This window comes from Phaseolus vulgaris, chromosome 11, assembly GCF_051622355.1.
Source record: "Phaseolus vulgaris cultivar YP4 chromosome 11, ASM5162235v1, whole genome shotgun sequence".
NCBI classification, from domain to species: Eukaryota; Viridiplantae; Streptophyta; class Magnoliopsida; order Fabales; family Fabaceae; genus Phaseolus; species Phaseolus vulgaris.
In genome coordinates, this window is record NC_143508.1 from 45,374,080 (window position 1) to 45,385,642 (window position 11,563).

An 11,563-nucleotide genomic window follows, 5' to 3' on the forward strand; every position below is an offset into this window, starting at 1 on the left:
TGTCGTATCATTGTTCGTGTCTGTGGTACATAAGGTAATCATGAATTCAAATTCTAATGAAAAATTGGAATTGTTTATTTTAACGAAATATTGTTGATTAGGTTGGTTATTTATGGTCTATTCTATATTATAAAATTCTTAATTAGTTGCTAATTGTATCATTTGCTTGTCTTGTGTGGTTGATGGTGAGTTTATCTTAGATTTATTTTAGTTCCAAAAAATAATTATTTAAGCAATTAGAACAAGAAAGTATGACAACTTTATAATCAAATGTTATGAAGAGATTCAAATGTTGTACATCAAGAAAAGAAAGCTCTATTGTCACTCATTCTAAGTTAAAATTAAAAAAAAATATTTTTTGCAAAAAATACTTGTATTCTCCTTTGTAAATGTCACATTAAATAACAGGAATTCTTAAGGTTTAATAGAAAATAATTTTCTTCATTCACACAATCAGAAACTCAGATATTTAAATGAAAATAGTAATATATATTAAAATATAATTATTGAGATAGTATCTGAATCATCCTATTTCATTATATGATTCTAATTAACGGACTCTGAATTCAGAAAACATGTTTGCATATATCTATATCTATTCCTAAACACTTCTAAGAAAAAGAATAACAAAAGATAAAATATTTTTTTTCATTGATAAAGAGGATTATTTTATTTGGTGTACACAATTCTTACCATTTTACTCTTTAACCCTTTTTTTAAAACTAAAATAACTACTTGTATAAAAAAAAACTACCTATAAAATGAGAAAAAATTACCTAAAAAACTATAAAAAGTATTCATATTTATTTTTAATTGGACAATTTTACCTTTTAATAAATAAAAAATAATTTATGTAAAATAAATAATTGAATAAATTTTCTTAAAAATAATGACTATAAATTTTTTAATATTATTTTTACAAAATTATATTATTTTTAATTAATTATTCATAAAAATTATAAAATTATATATTTTTAATCTAATAAAAATGTGAATACTAGTAAACTATAATGAACTTTTTACACACAATCTAAAAGACAGATTTTAAAGAGGGAAAACAAATTAGTTAATTTTACCTTTTAGGGTTTACACATAAACTAATTTTAACTCTTAGGGAAACATGATATTTGGCATCTTAAGCACCCCATTATGTAAAATGCTAAAATGTTAAGTGTACCAAAGAAAAAGAAAAGAGCTGGTTGAAATAAGTGAAACAGAAGCAGTTTATATAAGAACACTAGTAATGAAAACATAATTTGGTATTGGAACATAACAATGAGTTGCATAGGTACATGCATTGACTCATTGTGTAGTAGCTATCTCTTTGTAGTATCTTGTAATGGAAACATGGATACAGTGGGGGGAGGGAACACCCTTTTGGTGCATGCACCTAAACTCGTTATTTCTGATAAGAAAACAGAAAATTGAAGAGGAACAAAAAAGAAGACAGAAACTGAAGTTTAACCAGTGTTTTGCAGACCAGCAGCAATACCCTTCATGGTGAGAATGAGAGTGTCTTCCAAACCAGGGGCATACTCACTTGTTGGGTTAAGTGTTATGAGTTCATCAGCAGGTTTGCTTATCTCTATAGACTCTTTGGAGATGTGAGGACGCAGCTTCACGTTGTAGTTTGGATCACGGATGCGTTTCAATGTGTATGCTTGGCACACATTTAGGGTGGTGATATAAGAATCACGCAACCTAAGTCTTTGCTTCAAGTGTGGATCTCCTTCAAGAAGGTCCTTATGGCCAGCCACCTACCAACACACAACAGGGAACATCAGTTTCTGGGAGAATAACTAATCATACCATCTCATTCATAGGATATATATATGGTTCAATCTTCAAGGATGAACACCTCTTGCATATGGTGTTATGAGTTCATGTAGTAATTTAAGGACAAAACTTATATGCAGTTTCACAGGTTGTCTGCATGTCGTTCTTAAGGTTCTTACTGTCTGATTTGTGTTTGCTGTTTTTGTTGTGATTATGAAGTAACCTTTTCCCCTTCATTTTTGTTTAATCTGTATTTTGCCAAATTTTGATCCGCATTTATAGGTTAACAATATGAAACTACAATTCTTATTAAAGAATAAGAAAGCATTGTCCAAAATAGATTAAAACTTATATGCAGTTTCCTAGATATTTTCAGTGTTGTTTTCCATTAGAATTGAAATTTCATCTAAAAATAGTGATGTGTGTATCCCTCCCATCAACCCAAACCTATACTAAGTTATTCATTGAAGGATGTTTTTGTAAGGTAAATAAAAGAGAGGGTTTCAAGCATAATTGGGATGTTAATGTAGTTTGTGATAGAAAATATTACTTTTTCATGTAATGCGGATCTGGATGTCAGCCTAACTGGCTAACTGAGATGTCAGATTTCATGGTAAAAGTAGCATTACCTGAAGGAGGAGTGCCTTGGTTTCTTCATACTTGGTCCTTAACTGCTCCCCAAATGCCCACAGATCCTCTGAAACAAGGAGCTTGTCATACAGAGCAGCAATCCCTGGGTCTCCTTTGGCAAACACCATTTCCACTAAATCAATAGTGACCCTAAAGAAAGGCCATTGATTGTACATCTCCTGCAGCACATGAATATTCCTGACATCCTTCTCAATAACATGTTTGAATGCTGCCCCAAAACCTAGCCACACTGGAAGATGGAACCTTGTCTGGGTCCAGGCAAAGATCCAAGGTATAGCACGCAGTGTCTCAATGCCTCCACTTGGCCTCCTCTTTGCTGGTCGACTTCCTATGTTCATCCTTCCATACTCCAACTCAGGTGTAGCCTGCATTCCACAAGATTCACAGTGATTGTTAAAATTCAAATATCAGTTTACCTACAACAACCAAGGCTTTTTTCACTGTGGGGAAATCAGTTAGGCTGATCAAATGGTGCCATAGTGTTCAACTGTAAATCATGTCTACAGATAAATCATCTCAATATATGGATCAAGTTCACTTCCTAGAGAGAAAATTGAAAGAAAACTAAGTGGTTTAATATTTCTGTTAGTCCTGCAAATGTGGCAACTTTGGTTTCAATTTCTGCAAAGAAAATGTGTTTAATTATGAGGACCAAAATCAGCAAAAACATTTTACTATCAATTGGGGTTACATTAGAGGACACGGATTTAAATTTACACGTTCTAAACATGATTTTCTTGAAATGGTCATTAGCATGACATGTCTAAAAGCTCGTTTGTAAGATGATACATCTGACATGCTTCTAGACAAGCCTGAATTTATGAGAATAAAAATCAACAAAAACATTTTACAAACTATGTTAGCAAGAACAAGAAACATATTCAAATTAAACAACATACCAGGCGGAAATACTCAACAAACCGAGGTTCTTTGAACACAATGGACCGGTATTCCTCAGTGGCAATGACAGCCATCTGATCCATCAAAGCCCTCCATTCTGGTTTAGGTGAAATTGGAGGGCGCATTCCATGTTCTAGAGTAGCAGCAGTGAACCTCTGAAGTGTTCTGAAGCACAAATGCTGCTCCCCAAACGATTGCTCAATAACTTCACCTTGCACAGTCACACGCAGTGATCCATGAATTGTATCTGGAGGCTGAGACAAAATAGCAAGATGAGTTGGACCACCTCCTCTTCCAACAGTCCCTCCTCGACCATGGAACATAGTTAGCTTCACACCATACTCCTTAGCCACCTTTATAAGATCCTCCTGAGCCTTATACAGCTGCCACGCAGCAGAAAACCTTCCAGCATCCTTGCCTGAATCAGAATACCCTATCATCACTTCTTGCTTCCCATTGATCCTGTTTATGTACCAGTCTATGGAGAACAACCGTGCCAGTGCAGCCGGCGCTGCTTCTAGATCATCCAGCTTCTCAAACAATGGCACAACTCTCAATGGGTGCTTGACATGGCACTCACGCTGCAGAAGCTCAACTGCAAGCACATCAGATGGTGCTGTTGCCATTGAGATGATGTATGCTCCAAAATTGTCTGGAGGAAGCTCTGATATCACATGGAATGTGTCCAAAACATCTCTGATTTCTTCGGTTTGGGGAAGGTCAGGGCCAAATAGGGGCCGTTTGCCACTCAATTCGGATAAAAGCCACTGCTGCCGTTTTTCCTCTGACCATTCCTGGTATGAACCTATTTCCAAGTGCTTGGTGATGGCGTCCAAGACATCCGTGTGACGGTCAGATTCTTGCCTTATGTCAAGCCTCACAAGGGATAGTCCGAAAGTAGAGACTTGCCTCAAGAAATCTAGCAGGCTTCCATCAGCAATTGCACGATCACCACAAGCACAGAGTGACCTGTAACAGAGTTCAAGGGGTTCCAAGAACTAGACAACAGTTTAACTTTGATTAGTCTCACAAAATGTAAATGACGTTAGATTTGGTTTAAGCATCTTTTTCCTGTCAGCAAATATACTGGTTTTTGGTTGAAGTCGTTGTAACTTTTTTATTTATTTATGATTGTTATGATGTTTAAATTTTCTGCTCTTCATCCTTCCCGTCAAATTACAAAAATTCTTATTTGATGGACATAGCTCGAATGTTAGATGAAACATCATCCACTATGTGAATGCTTTTGTAACATAAATGACATAAAGGATAAAAAAATGTAAAGTTTGAATATTATAGTATAGGGATGATAAAAAAAATGATATATTTACAAGAACAAGAAAGATTTTAAGCCAGCAGCATTTAAGTGGTTCGTTTAACTATGCAAAACTCAGAATTTATGTGTTGGAATGAGATTTTAAAAGACATTTTTCAAAAAACTATGAAGGAACATAATACAAACAAAGCATTCACATAACACCCCCTTGTTCTTCCTGTTCTTTGTTTCTTTACCAGCAATTAATTTGTAGAACAAGTTATCTAGTATACAGTAATAGTATAAATATCGATGATAATTCGACAGCGTTAACAAAACACTAAGAAAACTAAACTGTATTAACAACTATGCTGGTCTTGGAGATTTTCACAAAAGGAGGAAATAGCTGCATAACATTGATGGTTTGTAATAGTTGTAAAAGATAGAATATTAGCCACGGAATTTGTACCTCCTCAACATTGGTGAAAGTTTCTTCTTCTGGAATGTCAGAGTAGCCATGAGCTAGCAAATGGCGAGAGCGTTCACGAGTCTGGTAAAGCCTATTCCTTACTTCACCCAGTAACACACGATATGGTTCATTTGGAGGAATGACTTTCCAAAATTCTGTCATGAATTAAGCAAACCAGATAAAAAAAGTGCACAAAAGTGAACCAAATTTAAAGTACAAAACCTATTCATTAAATTTAAAGGATTTTAGTAAACACCTATGTAGTGTTTTGCAACTGCATTTTTCTTGGAAGACCTGTTAAGCTCGTCTGCACGGACCTGTAGCTCATCGTTGCAGCGCCACATTGACAGCTACAGAAACAACATGGGAAATCAGTGCCAGAGTGATAAACTAACATAAATGATCTTATCAAAGGATTCGTGGAACTATTAATTACTTCAAACATAAGATCCTCTATCTGGGAATAGTACAAGGTAGCAGCCATCATTCTAGCCAATAAGCAAACATCTCTGGTCACTTCAGGAGTTACTCTTGGATTGCCTGCATCATATTATTGAACATAGTTAAGCACACATGAGTTATTATGACCCTTACTTCAGACACGCTTAATAGAATCATGACTAGTTTTACAAACTAATAGAAGATAATTAGTAAATGCATATCTTACTGGACATTGCTTAAGGAATTAGAAATTCAATTCTTTTTAGAGATCATGATAAGCACAAGCACTGAAACTTCTTTGGTCTTTAATTGGTCCCATGATATTGTGTGATCCATGCAGCAGATTTCATCTACTATGTTAAGGCTTTATTATTATTGTTTGTTGTTAATTAAAAATCATGGAGGAGTTGCATTAAAAATCACAATAGAGATGCATTAGTGATACTTGTCATAAAAAAATTCTATTTTTAAGTTCTTAATCAGGATCCGAATAGCCACTGTTGTTAACATTCTCCCTCATTCTACATTGAGAAATATTATTGGCCAAAGATAAGAACCATACCATCACGATCTCCACCCATCCAAGAAGAAAATTGAATGAGAGGAGCATTATAAGGGACACGTTCATTAATCCCTATGTTCTTCAAAGCTGTATCAACACGACGAAGAAACTCAGGTACACCCTTCCAAATTGTTTCATGGAAGTAACTCATCCCTGCCCTCATCTCATCTTGTGGGGTTGGAGGGGTCCTTCTGATTTCATCAGTGCGGAATGCAGCTTGGATCTACATGAACACAAGTGAAAATAATTCGAAAATGCCATTGAGATGCAACTCGTCTGATTAATTAAAGGAAGATAACTTTCCCTATTATTCTGTGCTTATGAATGGATCATATGGCATTCAAATTTTCAGTTGTGTGAACTTTCTAATTCTATATTTATAAGTGTAGGTGATACCAAGAGAAGTAGTATACAGATATTGGAATAGTTCAACTGCATTAAAGACAAAAGTGGTAATAGTTGCACAAAGATCTATGGTGGTTTTGTATAATATAAGTCCACATTTTTTCTTAACAGATTTAATATATGGCTTTCGTTTTAACAAAACTGAACACAAGAAAAACACAAGCAAAACGAAATAAAAATTGATAATAAACAAATTCCTTTGATGTTGATATTCACCTCCCTCTGTAGAGCCTCATCAAGTTCCTGCTTGTCATCTGGAGTGATGTCTTTGGCATACAATTGAGTTAAACAATTTCTTATCCTGTAAGTCAGAGGAACACATGAAAATTTAGATTCTTCACTTTTTAGTAAATATGTTCATATGGCAGCAAAAAGGATCCCAAAAAATTGATACAAACCTTCCGTGCTTCTGAAGCAAAGATCTACGGACTGATTGAGTAGGATGAGCAGTAAGAACCAGATCAACAGTCTGGTTTTTCAGTTCATCAAAAACTTCCTGAGGAGACTTCTTCAAATCCACCACAAGTTTCTTAAGTGTTTCTTCAATGTCTGATTCAGTTGTGGCACTGTTCTCATCAGCAAAATCACCTTTCTTCAGCTTGTTCCTTCGGCGGTGTGCGATTTGGACCTCTTCAGCTAAGTTGGCCAAGTTAAGCATGTGGGAAAATGACTTGGCAACAACAATGGAATCTCCAGCATCCAAACTAGTTATCAGATTTCCAAGTTCGTCCAGTTTCTTTGAGTCATGATTTCCTTCATACTCAGCAGAAAGCTCATACACCTCTTGAACCTGTTGCAAGAACAAATTAAGCATCACCATAAAACAGTTTTCCAGAATATTGCAAAAGCACATATAAACTGAAATATAAGCTAAGGCCATTTAGATTTCTTATTGCTCATTTCTTTTTCTCTAACTGTGTGTATGTATCTACTGCTGAATCTTCAAAGACCAAGGGGTACGGATTATCTCCAGTGAAAAGAAAAAAGGTTGACATGGTCAAGTCTCATAATCTCACAGTTTATTCATTTAACCATCAACTTCACAAAAGCAAAATATTATATAGATAAAAATTATTGAAGGGGTAAGATCTCTTAGAGTGATTAAGCCATAAGATCCATCAAGAGACAGAAGGGTCACTTTTTTCTCCTTATAAAACTACACATGTAGTCAAAACATTTCCAATAAACAAAGGTTGAATTTGAAATTAACCCCTGATCTTGTGACTCCAGTTTTAGTTTTATGAATTAAAATACTTTAGACTTGGGTGTAGGATTCACAAAATTGAAACCAAAGAGTCAACTGCCAAATTGGAAGGAAGCAAATAGCATTTAAAGCAAAAACTAAAAGTCAACACTAGAATAACCAAAACATAACCCCTCAAGATTCCATTACACATATTGTTCTGTTTCCTTAACACTTCCCAAACCATTAGACTCAACCCAGTACCCAAAATCCTTCACCACATGTAAAGTTCTATGCTTTTCCACACCAAACCAACCACATGATGTTCCACAACAAAATTGAGACACATGGTACTAAAGGTGGGTCAGCATCCAAATCCAAGAGGCTTAGTGAAAACTGAAAATCTCACCGTTTCCTTCAGATCCTCCCCATGTAAATCTTGAAGAATATCAAGGAACCGATCCAAGAGCAAAGCATCATACTCAACCAGTTTGTCATCCTCACTCACTTTGGCAGGAACCAAAAGCCGAAGGTGAGCATCAATGGATGCCATCTTTTCTAAGTTCCTGTTCGCCATTGCAGCCTAACTACCCCAACCTGCCAATATCAAAAGGGTCACACCGAAAGATCCGAAAAAACAAAACTTGAACATAGGAAAATCAAACCAACATCTCCAATGGAGACATTGCCAATGAAAACTTAGTGACAAAGTAGATAAGGCAAAGCAAGTGCCAACAAACACAGCATGGTCTATTGAAAACAAAACAAATGTAACTTTTTGATGACAACCATGATGGATCAAACAATCATTAGGATCTAATACAGTACCAGTGTTGAGGGCCAATTGGATAAGAGGAAGAAGAAGATGACGATGATGACGTCAAACAGAGAAGAACCAATGAAAGAGAAGAAGTAAGAGAATCACAGATCCAAAGCGGTGCAGAGAGTGTCTTTATATAGAGAAAGGAGATACATATCCAATAAATAAAAAAGAGAAGGTTGTGAAAACAATCTTTTTCTTCTCTCTCTATCACTAACTTTGGAAGACTAGAAGTAAAGTCCTACTACAAAACCTTCTCCAACTTGTTTAATTTCCGACAGTGACTTTATCAGTGTGCAGTTTTGTAGCAACTCATAATTCCATGAAATGGAAAAAAAGAAGAATATGCCTTCAAAGTTTCAAAGATTCTCTATTTCAGGGTAGTTCATTGGTAGTTTTTTTCACTATTCGGTTCTCACAGAACGTGTGACCATCGACAAGGTCCACGCAGCATTACATTACATTGGCCTAAGGTTCTAAAATAAGTGCCCAATTCAATGCAAACATGTTTTTTTTAAGAAAACTGTTATATATATACATATTTTTAATATTCCTACATCCTTTACACATCTAATCAAATAATAATATTTTTACTTTTATACATAATTATTCTTAAATTGTTTTATATTTAAATTAGTAGAAAAATGGAATATTTGTTAGTAAGCAATTTTTTAGTAGTAGAATATTTCACTTTAAAATTAGTGAAAGACCACTTATGGAGTGAGAGATTGTTTGTGTTTATTTAGAAAAAAGATTTTTAATAAAATAAGTAGATTTCAGTTTTTTTATATATTTGTCTACTTTATTTTCATAATAAGTAAATTTTTGTTTTTTTAATAAACAAATCATATTTACTTCTTAAAAAGCAGTTCTTTTTAAAAAATCTTATTTTAAAATATTTATTTTAAATTTAACCAAATTGACGTAGAAACTAATGGAAGAAAATAAGATAAGACAAAAGTTGTAGAAACTGATTGAACCTACACGAATTTACAAAACTGTTGAACTGATACATTCATTTTCAATAATATATATATATATATATATATAATAAAATTATAATTATTGAAAGCTATAAAATAGGAAATAGGAATATTAACGGTTCCATAAATTACCTACTAATGCAATAATAACAGTAAATAATTTAAGACTAATAAAATCTGAATTAATAACCAACAATTAATTCATGATTTATTTATTAAGTGCATGGTTTCCAAGTTGACATATATGACCAAATAGATCGTGAATTGGATACCTTATAGTAAAGTAAGAGTTAAGAAAATCTAAAATTTAAGCAACAAGTAATGGTAAATTGTCTTTTGGAAGATAAGTTTGTCGGTCATGACTTGTCCTTTAGATGATAAATGTGTCGGTCATGCAATATTATAATTTGATAGGTCTAATGAGACTAACAAAAACAACAATTTTATTACTGAAATGTTTTGAAAGCTTGAGAAACAACTAAATCTTTAAATTCCAAAATTCATTTTATTAGTATATTATATCTTCGACCTCCCAATATCTAAACTTATTTAAAAAAAAAAAATCTCTATAAATATAACGTGTATCAGGGGATATACTTCAAATTACGGTGTTGAAAATCATTACTCAGAACATTAAGAAAACATTATTTATTTTTAGAATAAAAAAAATAAAAATTTACTATTTTATTGAAAAACATTTTTTTAAATATAAATACAAATAAATCAAATTAAATAAATAAAAATATTAACTAAGAAACAATTATATATATTTATATTCATATATATATATATATATAAAGTAAAGACAAAATTAGGTTTAAAAGAAATTATTGTAGTTAGGCTTTTGAAAGGTTGATTTTAGCTTTGTGAACCTAAACTTTAGCTATTCTTTTATCTTTGGTGACGGTTTTAAATTGTCATAAATTGTTTAATGATGAAAATCAGTTTTTTCAAAAGCAAAATTGACTTTGAGAGAGTTTGCTTGCAAGTAGTATTATTTTAAATTATTCTTAGTATTTTCAAAAGAAAACAAAACTATTTTTTATAAGAAAAAGGCCTTAGTAAAAATATAGAAAAAAAAGTCAATTTAGGGTGGATTAAAGTGAGAATGGAAAGAGAAAAAAAAAAGGAAGGATGGAGAGAGAAGAAAGTAATGGAGGTGATAAAAAGAAAATAAATTTAATAATGGACATAAAGAAGATAGATGAAAAAACAGATATGGTTTATAATTATTCACATTATTTTTTTTATGAGAAAGGCAGGTAAAGTCTTTGTTTTTCTTCTAAAGTTAATACTTTCCTTTCCTGCAAATAAAGTGAAGATTCATTATGATAATATTCTTTTAGACACAAGAATCTTAACATGAAACAAATATGATATTTTACATTAATTAAGAACATAATTAGAAAACTTCTCATGCTAATGCATATTAAGGCCATCCTCTACCCTTAAGATAATTTTCAAGAATGAATTAACTCTAATAAACATAAAATCTCATACTCAAACCATTTTTAACAAAAAAATCTTTTATTTAAAATGTGTCTTTGATTTTTGTTTTTTAATATTGTTTTTAACTATTTTTTTCCAAAAATTCCTGTGAGTAAAAAATATCGTTTAAATGTTTTAAAATTAATTTGATCATAATATTTTATAAATAGTGTAAGGGCTAAAAAATGTATATCAATATAATTAATATAAAATATATATTATATTACATTATAATAAGCCATGTAACACCCTCATAAAAACTATCTATTTTACTATAAATTTAAGAGAAAATTTCTACAAAAGTATTTTGATAACGGTAAGTAGCACTTTTTCAAACAAAAATATTAAGTTTTAAATTCATTGTTTAATGTTCTTAACTTCACAAATTATAATGGGAAATTTGATTTGAAATACAAAATGTAAAGAAAGTAAAATGTAAGACTAAGTACACACTTGACCGGTTATCAAGACAATTGTATGATAGATTGTCTACTTATACTGAAAATTGTTAATGACTTGAATGTAAATGATAAAATGTAAAATAAAAAGAGAATTCATAACTAGGCAGAGATTAAAGATTACAGTAATTGAAGTTGGAACAGAATATGTATCATGCGATTAAAAGTAAAA

General features: G+C 32.3%; 1 protein-coding gene across 1 annotated transcript; it reads right to left on the bottom strand.

Moving 5' to 3' along the window:
* Positions 1–1,205: 1,205 nt before the first annotated feature.
* Positions 1,206–8,969, bottom strand: PPC3 (phosphoenolpyruvate carboxylase 3). The gene is made up of 11 exons (XM_068631414.1): positions 8,471–8,969; positions 8,052–8,239; positions 6,858–7,249; positions 6,676–6,760; positions 6,055–6,277; positions 5,488–5,591; positions 5,308–5,401; positions 5,052–5,206; positions 3,327–4,325; positions 2,406–2,792; positions 1,206–1,757 (listed from the first exon to the last, which is right to left on the bottom strand). The coding sequence occupies exons 2-11, from the start codon at positions 8,217–8,219 to the stop codon at positions 1,461–1,463; spliced, it is 2,904 nt and encodes a 967-aa protein (XP_068487515.1). The 5' UTR covers positions 8,220–8,239; positions 8,471–8,969; the 3' UTR covers positions 1,206–1,460.
* Positions 8,970–11,563: the final 2,594 nt, after the last annotated feature.

Bases quoted from the DNA above. Each gene is read 5' to 3' on its own strand.
- PPC3 (XM_068631414.1), bottom strand. From the start codon at position 8,219: ATGGCGAACAGGAACTTAGAAAAGATGGCATCCATTGATGCTCACCTT. The intron at 6,761-6,857 runs GTTTGTATCAAT...TCTGACTTACAG, and splicing joins TTGCTTCAGAAGCACGGAAG to GATAAGAAATTGTTTAACTC. The intron at 5,402-5,487 runs GTAATTAATAGT...TTGTTTCTGTAG, and splicing joins TAGAGGATCTTATGTTTGAA to CTGTCAATGTGGCGCTGCAA.